The following is a 14837-nucleotide window of genomic DNA, read 5'->3' on the forward strand; positions in this document are numbered from 1 at the left end:
TTTACTGTACGAGGAGCACCTGAACGCAGCAGTAGGATCCACGAGCAGGAAGCGAAGCGAGCGGACGGTCGCGGCCGAGCAGAAGCGGTTTTAGGCGCAGATTCGGGCCGAACGTGGTTTTAGCAGCTGGAAGGGATTGATCGAGTGTCCAGAATGTTGGTGTTGGCAGCTCTGGTCCTGTTCGGAACCGGGCTGGCGGTCAACAGCGGTGAGTGACACAGGGACACAGTGACGCCTTAACGTGGCCCGTGAAAACGAAAGTAAAACTATTGTGACGTCTTTAAAATTAATTTTCTTTTAGGGTCTACACTTAAGTTTTATTGACATTTTCTTGTATGTTCGACTAATATCCACTTAATTTTGAAGCAAATTAATGCTTTACGTCATCTAGTCCAGATGAACCTTTTGTTGTTGTTTACGTTGGTGTTGCTTTGCTCGATGTGTCTAAAACAAACCAAAAAAACTAATGTTCTAGTAAATATTATAGTGTTTATTTTGATTTGATAGTGAAACTTACTTGTAAAAGGTTCCTAAAACCAACAAACCAGAATCCTAAAACTTAATTTGTAAATGTAAATGAACACGTTAACATTGTTAGTATTTATAGAGTTTTAGTTGCCTTTTAAACATTTAAATCTATAATTTATCTGTACAAACGCTGGTTCAATCACTCAGGTACTTGTTACAGCTGTAAACAGCCACATGATACTGAAGAAGAGGTTAACGACCACATGAAGCAGCTTCGCTTAGTTGGACTCTGGCTGCATTAGAGGAACTGTATAATAATATACTGTGGTAGAGTCACTATGAAAAGTCACGAATTATGCACGTTTGTAACTTATAAAGTTAAAAACTGAAGCAAAATGAAAGCAACAATAGAATCATGTTGTCAGGTTTGATTGCGAGCTTGTCAAGATAAGATTCTTGGCTCGATCTGTGAACGACACCCTTGGAGGTTGGAGGTTGACAGACAACATTGTTAAGATATCTGTGACATGATGTGGACTTTACACCGACTCAAAGAGCGACTGTACGACTTGAATTATTCACGCCTCGATTTCCTTGTTCTTCAGTTTCTTATTGAATACAGACATTTGAGGGTTACATGTATGTTAGTAGGTAATAAGCTGTTTGTAGCTGATAACAGTCCATTGAGTTTAATAACTGTTCACTTTTGTTGACTGGTTGAAAGAGTTAAAAAATGTGTCAGTCCTAAACCATTCACTTCTGTGAAGTGAATAGTTTTAGACTTTAGGGAAACTAGAGGAGGTAAACAGGAAACATTATCATGTGTCTGTGTAACAATTCAGCAGATTGATGGCTGTGAATCAGATGTGTGTCGTCTACCTTGTCTGTCTTGTCTAATAAGTCTTTGTGTTTCTCTACCTGTGTGACCTTCAGAGGTCCATTCCCTCAAGTACATCTACACAGCCTTCTACAAAAATCCGGGGCTCGAGGGTCTCCATGAGTTCACAGCCATGGGTCTTCTGGACAACCGGCTCATCGACTACTTTGACAGCGACAACCCGTATAAAGTTCCAAAACAGAACTGGATGAGAAACCAGCTTCCGGTGGATTACTGGGAGAAGGGCACGCAGTCCCGGAAGAGCAAGCAGCAGTGGTTCAAAGTTAACATCGAAATCCTGATGAAGCGAATGAACCAAAGTGAGACAGGTAAGACCGACCGAGTCGCTTATACTGAACCAGGGACCATTAAATGACTTGTAGTTTAGGTTTGTTTTCTAATTACTCACTTGTACTTCCTTCTCCTCAGACGTCCACGTCCTTCAGTGGAGGCACGGCTGTGAGGGTGAAAAGCAGCCTGACAACACCCTAACGTTTAAGAGCGGCATGGACATGTACAGTTACGATGGCAACGATTTCCTGTCCTTCGATGACGCCAACGCGGTGTGGGTCGCCCCCATTGATGCTGCGGTGCAGACCAAGAGGAAGTGGGATGACGTGCCAGTGCTGAAGGAGTACACCAAAGGCTACCTGGAGAAGGAGTGCATGGATTGGTTGCAAAGATTCAACACGTACGAGAGCGAGGAGATCAGACGGGCCTGTATGTTAAACACAGTGTGTTTTTAAATTGGATATAACCACTGATTACAGCAGCCAGTGGTGGGAAGCTAAACTAATGAACCCACTGTGTTCTCCTTGTCCAGCACCACCTAAAGTGTACGTGTTTGCAAAAAACAGCCCCATTGAGACCAACATCATGCTGACCTGCCTGGCCACAGGCTTCTACCCGAAGGACATCATCGTGAACATCAAAAGGAACGGACGAGTTCTAACCCGGGATGACGGGCTCAGGTCCAGCGGCGTTCTACCCAACGATGACGGAACCCACCAGATTAGAACCAGTGTGGAGATTCTGAAGAGCGACTTGTCCACCTACACCTGTCACGTAATTCATAAGGCGACTGGTGTAGATGTTGATAGAGAATGGGGTGAGAAACCTCCTTAATGTTTGCCATCGTTCTCTGCAAGTTGTTCTGCCGTTTAGATTTAGGTCCATCACTGTAGTGACACAGTGGGCAGAACCGATGATGTTGGAAGATTAACACTGATATTTCCTTTTTTTTAGATCATAAGATTTCTGAGCAATGTGATCGTGATCCACCAACTATGTCCATTGTAATAATAGTGGCTGTACTGATTCTGCTCATTGGTGCCGTGGCTGCCTGTCTGGTTGTCTTGAAAAAGAACAACATTCTGTGTTTCAGAGGATACACTAACCCCAATCAACCAGGTACAGTCAATGCTCTGTTTGTGCTTCTGTTGAAGGAAAATAGTTGTTTTGTTGAAGCTTTATCTTATATTCAGTTGTAAACCCACTGGTGCTTAACAGCAAATTGTTATTGTTGATTTTTTTTGTTGTTCTCTGTCTTCTGTTGAATGTATTGTTATCTGACATTTGGGGTCTAATCTGCTTCTTGCATACTTCTTACTAAGGACTAAGACTAAGGACTGTTTTTAGACCCCACATTTTTTTTACAACTTTATTTGAAGTTATTGTCTTTTATTATTTATTTATTAAATAATAATATTTATGATTATTTATTTATTATTATTATCTTTATAAGTATATATATTTATATATTAAGTTTTTAACAGATTAATACATTTCTTCTGCCTTTTATTTTAGATGCTATGATTCCGGTGGTCAATTTGGTGGTTCCCAGTGCTCCAGTGGTTAATGTGCTGGTTCCCAATGCTCCAGTGGTCAATGTGGTGGCTTCCAGTGCTTCAGTGGCCAATGGTACAGCAGCAACAAATGGTAAATTCTGCTGTGTTACAGTATGAGCAAGTGTGTTTAGGTCATTTTTTTCATTTTGTTGATTTTTGTTATTATTTAAAGTTTAAACTGTGTTTTTCTATACACTTCCCACTTTATTACGAACACCTGTTCAGTTTACATCAGTGCAGAGCAGAGCTAACTACTAAATATGTTTTTCCCCCATAGATTCAGCTGCATATATGAATGGTAACCCCACCAGTAAGTAACTTTTTGGTGACTCATTTGAACTTGCAGGAAAAATTGACGAGGTTTCACATCACTTGAAATACAAAACAACCAATATGTCACAAACATGAGCACAGATTAAATGGCTTGAATATTTTCAGCTATTTGAATTTAAACTGAAATGAAACTATCTGGTTATAGAATTATACTAAAGGTACTGTAAATGCTCGGTGTTACTTTGATGTTTAGGTAATTCAGTGTGAATTCATGTGAAATCATGATGGCATCTCGGGTCTCATGGTTTTATTATGGGCATCAGATTTAATGAAGACACATCAATTAGTCCTCGTAAACATATGGAGACAACGTTCTGTTCAGTCACTTTGTATCTGCGTTTAGAACAAACTTTCATTGAGTTGGAGGAGAATTTGTCCTCCCAGTGAAGTTATCTGAAGGTTAACCTGGATCTGGGCTTATTTGTGTTAGGCTGAAATGTTTATCACAAATTAATCAAACATGTCAGCTATGTTAAGCAATATGAATTAAAATTTAAATTTTTATTAGATTATGTATTATTATCTTTTCTTTACTGATGTCCAGCCAATATTAAATATTAAACTTAGTATTGGTAGAAAAAAGTAACACATCTGTTAATTCCTGCAGGCAATAATGGACCTAATGATCCTCTTCTGATGGGAAATGATTAGCCTCAACAGCAAAATAAACCAACTTGAAAGTTAGCAATTGGAAGCCACAGTGAAGATGGATGAAGATGGAATTACACAGGCAAAATTGCTGAAGTACTAAAGAGCATTTAAATACTCTGTTGTTTGTTTATAGGGTTAAATCCAGCAACTGGTTGGCGTCGGCCACATGCACGTCTTTATTAGGTAACTTTGATTTTAACAATCACATAGCGATCAGTGTGTGTGTGTGTGTGTGTGTGTGTGTGTGTGTTTGTGTGTAAATAAAAATTTGATGGGAGCAGCTTAAATTGTGGTGCGCTCTATAACCCTGAAAATACGGTATTATATGTTATACCTTTTAGCTCTTAACTAATAAGCGAGTATAAAAGAGAAAAAGCTGAAGTACTGCTATTATCTATGTGGTCTGTTCATGAGCATATCAGTAAGTTCATCAATCTGACCTATATATGTGACATTTTTTACTTTTGGGCGGCACGGTCGCCTGTCGCCTCACGGTGAGAAGGTTCGATTCCCGGGGCGGACTGGGTCCTTTCTGTGTGGAGTTTGCATGTTCTCCCCGTGTTTGCGTGGGTTCTCTCCGCACAGTCAGCCCAGTGTCAGCACTGGTTTCCACTTAATCACAATTAAATTTACATATGAAACGCTGTATTTTCTTTTAATTTTGAATCTTAATTGAGTCTAATTCTGCTCAGACCGCTAGACAGCGGTGACAAAGTTAAGTGAGTCTCCCTTATTAAAGCTGAGAGTCAGCGTCAGTGCCATCGATTTAAGACTGTGCTGACTTGATGCTCTAGGTTTGATGTAGAAGCTTTTGTTGTGTCTGTTTATTTGCTGTCTTTTCTTTTTGTGTGATCCTGTCTTACAATAATAAACTTATAATAAGCTTCAACCTTGTTCTTGTGTTTTATGAACTGCACTCGGGTAGTCTTTCACAGATTTGATCAATGTCCAATATCTTAATTTGGAACAAAGCTGAACATATTCTCCTCTTGCTTCATGAAAGTCATATTGTTTGATGGTTTGTGTTGACAACAGCTGCTTTTTTTAAAATATAGTCCATATTAAGTGTTAAGTCTGACCCACTTCCTAACTTGTGTGTGATGGCGTGTCTGGTGAAGCTGTTGGGTCGGCAGGGGGAGCAATCAGCCTGTATCTGACATTTGTATTGTTTTCCACTTCCGTCATGTTTTGGTTATTTAACATTCAATGAATCAAACTACAAACTTTTACTCAACAGTCTAAACAAGTGAAACATGTTTTAGTGATAAGATTGATTTGAAACTAATACAACATTAAAATCATGCTACTGTTTAGAACGTTTATTACAGCGTTTTTGTGCACTGACAGCTTCCCTGGTGTTTAGTGATTTAATGATGACCTAAAGGAAGCGGCCTGTATTTGATTTGAGCCGGTTTCTGCGCCCCACCTCCCCCTGCAGGAGCCGGCCCCTAAACAGGCTGGAAGTTGTCAGCCCAGTCTACAGCTCCACTTAAAGGGTCACATCTTTACATTTGGTGATCATTTAGTTACTTGTTACCATGGTGACACTTCAAGGCAGAATGCAACAGGAGCTGAGGGGGCGAAGGAGCCCTGGGAACCCACCGGCCTCTCCCCCAGTCAGACGTGAGTGTTTTCTGAGGCTCAACTCTAGTTTCATGACAAGGAAAAGGGAATCAGAGAGTGGAGAAGCAGAATGTGTTGCCAGCACTGCTGTTCTCCAGGTTATTGCATAATAATCATGACGAAGGTCTATGAGGACCTTAGCACGTCAGGTCCATTACTTTATCTCATTCACTTCACAGTCAGATTTTTTAGGTTTTTATCATTGAAGACAAGGAAGAAGGGAAACCAGTGAGCAGCAGCATCGGGTTTGACAACAAACACCTTCACCGCTGAATTATGTGAAGTCTGCTTGAAAACAGAAACAGGACACATTAACGTGAGATTGTTGTGTTTGCAGGAAATCTCTGAGGCTTCAAAACGCTGCAGATACGAACAGAGACACAGTGTGTGATGGAAAATACTGTAACGTTTGGGTCAAATGAGCTTCACAGCAAGAGACTTGAACATACTTGTGCATCTGTCTTCAGTTTTGTAGTTTGTGTCGATACCAACATGTCCGGTTCGTCCTCCTCCAGGTGGAGCTTAGACTGGTCTGAGGAGAAGCAGCAGGCCGACTACAGTAACCAGCAGGTACCAGGCCTCAGAGAGCTGGACGGCATCAGCACAGAGTTACAGTATTAGAGCTCTGAGCTCCTGTCTCACCGTTACAGCATCCGCACTATCGTCTAACCAAGTGTCTGCTCTGTGCAGCGCAGCCAACAGGTCGGTCCTGGAGATGGACAGCATGAAGAACAGGAGGCGGCTCCGCACCAACAAAGAAGACGACTTTTACTGGCCCCGTGGCTATTATTCTATATCTTCAGAAACCACCACCCACAGGTTTCATCGGCTCCTAGTTTTGGTTCCTTTACTGATTTTCAGACTAAACAGGTGGAGAAGGTTCTGGTTCAGTGTTTACGTGTGAATGTGTTCCAGCCTTGTCTGTTCTCGTGTTCTGCTCTCATCAGGTAGCGGAGGGTGGGGACCCTGCTGCTCACGGAGTGGGCCACACGTCAGCTACAAGCAGTGCAGATGTGAAACTCCAGCCCTTGTGTTTGTGTTCATGTCACATGTTTGTGTCAGTTTTCTCCTATTTACTCATAAAGTTCAGTTCCTCCAAACAATGAACAGCCAAGAGCTGCAGGTTGTAATGCGAATAGTGAGTCTTTGAATAGACACCAAGGTCAAAGGTCAACTGTGGTCTCATCTGTAGAATGATGAAAACATTTCTTAAACATTTCTCTGCTTCTGTTTGATGAAAGACCCAGAGGAGGAGATCACCAGAACATCGAGAGCTCAGTGACGGCAGCCGAGGAAACGCAGCATATAAACCTTCAGGTGCATTAAGAAAGATTAAACCTGCGTCGTGGGACATGAGACCTGAATTAATTTAGGTTTTCATTTTATGATTGACGAGGTGTCGCCAGGACGCCGCTATGAGCAGAACCTGCTGCTTGCTGCACCAGGGGTCCAGTGGAGGTCGGTGCCACAGCTCAGAACCCATCCAGAAAATGTGAAACAGCATGTGTGGACACCTTCCACTCATGCAAACAGCACTTCCTCTGATGTTCATCCCCTGTTGGTGTTTAGAGCTTATGAGGGAAACCTTCTGGATCAGTGCCTCTGGTGTGAATGCGACCCACAGCACGTTCAGGTTCAGACTACTCTGTGTCCATGGCTGGTTAACATCCTTACTCTCCATCATCTCTTCTTTCCTTTCCTTCCTCCAGACCCTGTGAAAAATCTTGGTCAAACCCATCTGATGAAGACGACTCTGATGATGAAGAGCAGAACATCTTCAGGAGGTTGGTAGGTAGAAGATGGCAGCACCAGCTCTTCCTATTCTGACTGGGCCCATGAGGTCACCATACTAATGGGTGTGTCTCGCTGCATGTTCTCTGGACTTTTCCTGTTTAGATGGTTTCTGATCCAGAAACTGTGACCCTGCTGTGCTTTGTTTTGTCCAGCTGTCGGACTCTGGGCCTGAGCACAAACAAGCCTCTGGGGACGCGCAAGGACAGGATGACCACGAGAGCGGGCCTGGTCATCAGCCCTATGGTTGTCAAGCAGTCAGTGAGTCCAGTCAGACGTGGACTGGTTGCATCATCACTTCCTCCCCTTTAATGTGTCTCACCTCTCGTTCCTCCTGGGCACGGTGGCCTTTGACAGCATCTGAGGTCTGTCGGGTCACATCTCAGCTCTGAAGGAGATGGTTGTCTTCCCCCTGCTCTATCCTGAGGTCTTTGTCAGCTTCCAGATCCAGCCTGTGAATAAAGGTAGTCCTTCACCTGAACGCTTCCAAGTATCATATGCTTTGTAAACTGCTTCTCATGTGTAGAGGTTGTCTGTCCCACGGTCCTCCGGGGACGGGGAAGACTCTGGTTGCCCGGGCGCTGGCCAACGAGTGTAGCCATGGCAACAGGAAGGTGGCCTTCTTCATGACGAAGGGGGCCGACAGCCTCAGCAAGTGGGTGGGTGAGTCTGAGCGGCAGCTGCGTCTCCTGTTTGAGATGGTGAGCAAACACACCTGCCTGCTCTGCCCCCTGCTGGTCGGAGGGAGACGCTCCTGTTTGTTCAACACTAACTAAAGTCAACCTGTGCTTTATTATCTGTAATATTACCTCCAGGCTCATCAGATGCATCCCGCCATCATCATCTTTGATGAAATCGATGGCCTGACTCCAGTCAGGTCCAGCAGATAGGAACAGGTCCACAGGTCAAAGCAACGCTCTGTCTGTTCAGTGCTCCTCAGTTCTGTCCGGCTTCTTCACACCTTGTAGTAAAACCTCCTCCGTCCTCCACAGCTCCATCGTGTCCATGCTGCTGCCGCTGATGGACGATCAAGGTCAGGTTGTTGTGATCGGAGCAACCAACCGTCTGGACTCCATCGAACCGGTGCTGCGACGGCTGGGTCGGACAGAGACATTTGAGTCTACAGCGCTAATGCTTGTATTTTTGACGTCAGTAGAATTGCACATGTAGCCGTCCTGTGGTGCTGAGGCTGGTTTCATTTCAGTCTCGTAGAGAGATCCTTAAAGTCCACACCCCTCAGTGGAAGCCTCCTCAGTCTGAAGGCTTCCTGGAGGAACAGCAGAGAGATGTGTTGGTGAGATTTCAGTCGTGCCTTTTTCAGACGTCTCTCACCGGCTCCTCTCTGCTCCTCTACTGTGGCGCTGATATCAGGGTCCACCTACAGCTCCCGCACACCTACAGCTTCACTCTGAAGCTCCTGCTGGACGTCTCCTCCATCTTCCTCACCAGCGGTGACTTTGTGGTGGCCGTGGGGAAGATGTCGCCAGCAAACCTCTCACCTGGCTCCTGCAGTTCTTCACGCACTGGAGCGCCTCACTGTCCACAGCCTGGACTCTGCAGTGCTGTTTGGAGACTGCAGGACCCGCACTGATGGTCTCCTTCCTCAGCCTGCCACCTGCAGCATCCCCTATAAACAGCTGGACCCAGAGGTGAGCTGCTGGACCGGACCACACAGTCTGTTCTACTGACGCTTCACAGCCAAAGACACACAGGTTGGGTTCCTTCATAGATTCCACACTCCTCTGGGAGGACTACAGGGAGGATTACAGCATCAGGCTTCCCACTGGGCAGGAGAGGACAGACTTCTTTCAGGACCTCATTCTTAACCAGGCAGCTGAGGCCCCCCTCCAGAAAAGGTACTGTAAACAGGTGTAAACAGAGGGAAAACGGAGCCTCAGCAACAAATGACTTCAGCAGCGGCTCAGCCTGGAGATCCTTCCCCTCGCTCCCCCACATCAGCTGTCTGAGCAGGAGGAGGACGTGTTGTGAGAGCTTTGCTTCCTTCTACGAAACGTCACCGAGCGCCTGACTCTGGACCGGTGCTTCCAGGCCTTCAGTGGACCCAGATGCTTGTTTGTTTTGGATTGTTAATGAAGAACTAATATCCTGTGATGCAAACGGGTGAGACTGTTTAGCTAACTGTTATTTCCATGCTCCTTAAAAATGTCAAATGTAAAGTTAATCAAACCTGAATGAATGCCCTCCTGGTGATAAAACAACACGTTGCCCCCAGCGGGTGCTGTAACGTTCCTCTCCAGGTCCCAGACTATGTGTTGCTGATCCAGAAGCCCGTGGACCTGTCCACGCTGCTCACCAACATCGACGAGCACAAGTACGTCACCGTCAGAGAGTTGGTGGAGGACGCAGACCTCATCTGGCACATGCTCTCCAGTACAACCTGGAACCCAGTGGGTGAGTGATGAGCACAGACCTGCTCACAAAGGCCCAGAGAAACTGGAGCCGGTGTTTAGAAGGACATTTTTAGGACGGTCCCACACTAGATTAGTTCTATTGGACCTTCCAGTTAAACTTGCGTCTGTGTAACTGTGTCAGATCCTCACATCGTCACGATCATTTTTTTTTTTTTTTTCTCCGGCGCCGGTCGAGCTGCTGGTCACAACAGCTCCTGTCCTCTTACTTCTATTTATTACTTTCTTCACTTATTTAAGTTTACCTTTCTAGTGTGTTGTTAGTAACATTAGTGTACACAACCTGTACACAGCTTTTACATAGTTTTTCTAAGTTTGGCGCAGTACAAACGCTGTTTTTAAAGCTACGATGTGCGTCGGGGTCAGAGCGCGCATTGTTTACACCGCGGAGCAGGTGATTGCGCTGCGCAGCGCCGTAGTTCTGCCCAGAGACAGACACGAGATCACCGCTGAGGGGCTGGTGAAAAACCGCCGCGCCGGAAAACTACGACGGGAGAAAACGAGACGCTTCAGGCCCGCTGTCCCCTCCGTCATCATGGGGAACGTGAGATCTCTCCCCAACAAGATCGACGAGCTCGCGGCGCTCACACGGCACCAGCTGGAGTACAGAACGAGCAGCGTCCTGCTGTTCACGGAGACCTGGCTGACGTCACTCATCCCGGACTCGACTGTCGCACTGGACAATTTTCATCTGCTACGTGCGGACAGAACGGAGAACAGCGGTAAGAGGAAGGGAGGGGGTCTGGCTGTGTTTGTGAACATCAGGTGGTGTATGCCACGACATTGCACTGTCAAAATGAAGCTGTGTAACAGAGACATTGAGCTGAGGCCATTCTACCTGCCACGGGAGTTCACACACGTTATAATAATTGCTGTGTACGTCCCACCCTCCGCTAACGCTGACACAGCTTTTGAGACCCTGCTCTCAGTCACCAGCAGGCTGCAAACACAGCACCCACAGGCCCTCTTCCTGATCTCTGGGGACTTTAACCATGCACCTCCTTCAGCTGCTCTGCCTACATACACCCAGTATGTGACCTGCCCCACCAGAGACAATAAAACACTGGACTTATTCTATGCCAACACCAAAGAGGCCTACGCTGCATCCTCCCTCCCACCGCTGGGCAGAGCTGACCACAACATCCTGCATCTCCTGCCTGTGTATAAACCTGTTGTACACAGGCAGCCGGTGGTGCCCCGCACAGTGAAGAGGTGGACAGCTGAGAGCGAGGAGGCTCTCAGGGACTGTTTTAAACACCACTGTGTGGACGGAGCTCTGCGAGCCACATGGGGAGGACATTAACGCAATAACAGACTGTGTAACGGATTACATCAACTTCTGCTGGGAAAACACCGTTCCCACCAGGCGGGTTCGGTGTTTCACCAACAGCAAGCCGTGGGTCACCCCTGATATTAAAGCTCTGCTAAAGGAGAAGAAGAGAGCATTTAAATCAGGGGACAGGGAGGAGCTGAGGAGGAAAATCCGTGAGGGGAAGTCCAGCTACAGGAGGAAGATGGAGGAGCAGCTGCAGCAGAACAATGTCAGTGAGGTGTGGAGGAGCCTGAAAACCATCTCAGGCTTCAAAGCTCCACACCCACAGGCTGAGGGGGACCTGAGCTGGGTCAACGAGCTGAACTCACACTTTAATAGGTTTGACCAAGCACCCACTCACACCTCCCAGCAGCTGCCTCCGAACCTCTTGTCACCTCATACCACTGGATTACCAGCCCCCACAGCCCTTCACACCTTTACACAAAGCCCTCTACCCTCAGCCCTGACGACTGGTGACTCATCCCAACCACACCCCCTCACTTCACACCACACTGAGACACCCCCTCAAACCCTATCCTTCTCCAGCACCCAGATGAGAAGTGAGCTCAGGAAGATCAAGGCCAGGAAAGCAGCTGGACCAGACGGCATCAGCTCCAGACTCCTTAAGTCCTGTGCAGGCGAACTGTGTGGAGTTATGGAGCATGTCTTCAACCTGAGCCTCAAGCTGAGGGTGGTAGCACAGCTCTGGAAGACCTCCTGCGTGGTACCAGTGCCCAAGACACCGCACGCCAAAGACCCCAGCAGCTTCAGACCAGTGGCTCTGACATCACACCTGATGAAGACACTGGAGAGACTGGTCCTGGGTCACCTCCGCTCTGCGGTGGGAACCTACCTGGACCCGCTGCAGTTCGCCTACCGACACGGCATAGGAGCAGACGACGCCGTCATCTTCCTCCTACATCGAGCCCTTTCCCACCTAGAGAAGCCCGGCAGCACTGTGAGGATCATGTTCTTTGACTTCTCCAGTGCCTTCAACACCATCCAGCCGGTGCTTCTGAAACACAAACTGGGGGAGGCTGGTGTGGACCTTCATCTGACGGAGTGGGGGGAGTGCAGTGTGGGGGCCCCACAGGGGACTGTACTGGCCCCCTTCCTTTTCACCCTCTACACGTCAGACTTCAGGCACAACACGGACAGCTGTGTTCTGCAGAAGTTCTCTGATGACTCTGCGATCGTCGGACTGATCACAGATGATGACGATGCAGAGTACAGAGCACTCACTCAGAACTTTGTGGACTGGTGCCAGCGGAACCACCTCCTGATCAATGCAGGGAAAACGAAGGAGATGGTGGTGGATTTCCGCAGACGGCAGCCTGCTGTCATTCCACCGATGCACATCCAGAGAAGGGACATTGAGAGAGTGGACTCTTACAAGTACCTGGGAGTGCATCTGAACAATAAACTGGACTGGACTCATAACACGGATGCACTGTACAGGAAGGGTCAGAGCAGACTCTACCTGCTGAGGAGTCTTTTGGAGTGAGGGGCCACTCCTGAAGACCTTCTATGACTCTGTGGTGGCATCAGCCGTCCTGTACGGCGTGGTCTGATGGAGCAGCAGCATCACAGTGAGGGACAGGAAGAGACTGGACAGGATCATCAAGAGGTCCAGCTCTGTCCTGGGCTGCACTCTGGACACGGTGCAGGAGGTGGGTGAGAAGAAGGGTCCTGGCTAAACTGACATCCATCATGGACCAGGTCTCTCACCCACTGGAGGAGTCACTGTCTGCTCTGGAGAGCAGCTTCAGTAGCAGACTGATCCACCCTCGCTGTGTGAAGGAGAGATATCGTAGATCCTTCCTACCTGCTGCTGTCAGACTGTACAATCAGAACTGTTGACCACATCCCACCACAGTCACTCACCCACTACATCAGTGGTTTATATAGCAACCTGCTCTGCACAATATTTGTGTAAATCTGTGAACAATCATGTATATTGTTACCGGTACAAATCTTATACCCATTACTGTGCAATAACCCTGCAATGACCTCATACTCACTCTAACTGTACTGTACTGCTTTGTACTGTGCCAACACAAACTGTTCTGTACCTGTATTCTTGCTCATCTGTACTGCTGTTGTGAGAGGTAATTTCCCCACTGCAGGACTATTAAAGGTTTTCTTATTCTTATTCTTATCATCAGCTATCATCAGAGACGACAAGGACCAAGACTTTGAAAAAGTCTGTGAAGAGATGAGGGAAGCTCGAGTAAACAGAGGTGAACCTTCCTGAAATGCGTTTATTCTGTGTGGTTGAGGTGAAGGAAACAACTCCTCGACGAGCTGCTGCATCCTAAACACGACGTGACCTCTGAGACCGTCTCTGTTGGCAGCTTTTTTCTGTGGGGCAGAGGTGAACCCAGAGGAGGCTGCTGGCGTTGGCAGCTCAGCGTTCAGCAGACACGGCTCTCGACCTCAGGGTAAGTCAACCATGAACCATGTTTGTTTACTGCCAAGAACCAGTAATTAGCGCTGCTACTCAGTAGTAGCATCATAAACACACAGGAGGCTGTTTCTCATGTACTCATGTTACTTGTATATTAGAGAAAACTTACTAGTTTCATCCTTCAGGTGACATGAAGGCGTTAAGGGTAAATAAGTGAAGATGACGCTAGAAGGACCAGAAGCTGCAGCGTCTAAAGCATCACAGACAGACAGAAAACAAGGAGCTTCAGCCGTGCTTTGAAGAGGAGAGTGCAGATGAATGAGGCAGCGCAGGAACCAGGCCTGACATCTTCTCCCTTCATCCTCGTTTCCTCTCTTATACCAGCGACCAGAAAAAGTGCCTCAAACCACCTCCAAAGACCAAGTGGAGCCCCGGGGGTTTGCCGAGCCTGCCTCATCCACCATGTCAGAGAGCAGCTGAATGACAGCATCCCCAGAACGAGGCAGAACCTCAGGAGTCAAACCTCAGCTTCAAAGACTCCCCAGCACCAGAACCCGAGGCTGGACGCATTCAGTTTGAGCAGATTAGCAGCTAACAAGCCTTCACTGGGCTGCTGCTGCACCTGCTCCAACAGGCCAAAGCCTCCTGAGGTCTGAGTGAAGGTGACATAACTCATCCAGACCTTCATCTCCTCCTCAGAGAAGCATAACAAGGCCACTCTGGAGCGGGAGCAGCTGTTTAACACCGACGGAGCTGCAGGGATCCTGGGAGATCAAACCCCAGTGCTGGCGGTCGATCGCTGCCAAATGAAGGTGAGTGTGTGATGTGACAACTCCACGCGGCTGCAGTGAGATGGAGCACAGAGAGCTGCTCCTGTGGCCCTTCAGACGCTGAGAGCAGAGCGGTGGAGAAGACGGAGGCCGCTGAGGTGGAGGCGCTGCAGAAGCTCTACGCTCTGCTGGTTCAGTGCATCTCCAGACGCAGAGACGAACACAAGACAGAGCTGATTCAGGTGCGACAGACGGTCCAACGTCAGTGGATACGGGTTCTTCTTCTTCACGTTGTTTCTGCAGTTAAACCTGGAATACACCAGGTTGTT

General features: G+C 47.3%; 1 protein-coding gene across 1 annotated transcript; it reads left to right on the plus strand.

Moving 5' to 3' along the window:
* The first annotated feature begins 11 nt into the window (after window positions 1-11).
* Window positions 12-5065, plus strand: LOC114866130 (H-2 class I histocompatibility antigen, Q10 alpha chain-like). The gene is made up of 8 exons (XM_029167829.3): window positions 12-208; window positions 1402-1674; window positions 1775-2065; window positions 2169-2453; window positions 2591-2755; window positions 3152-3283; window positions 3470-3502; window positions 4133-5065. Exons 1-8 carry the CDS (start codon window positions 154-156, stop codon window positions 4174-4176), a joined length of 1278 nt encoding a protein of 425 aa, XP_029023662.1. The 5' UTR covers window positions 12-153; the 3' UTR covers window positions 4177-5065.
* The last annotated feature ends 9772 nt before the right edge of the window (window positions 5066-14837 follow it).

This window comes from Betta splendens, chromosome 11 (genome assembly GCF_900634795.4).
Source record: "Betta splendens chromosome 11, fBetSpl5.4, whole genome shotgun sequence".
Taxonomy (NCBI): Eukaryota; Metazoa; Chordata; class Actinopteri; order Anabantiformes; family Osphronemidae; genus Betta; species Betta splendens.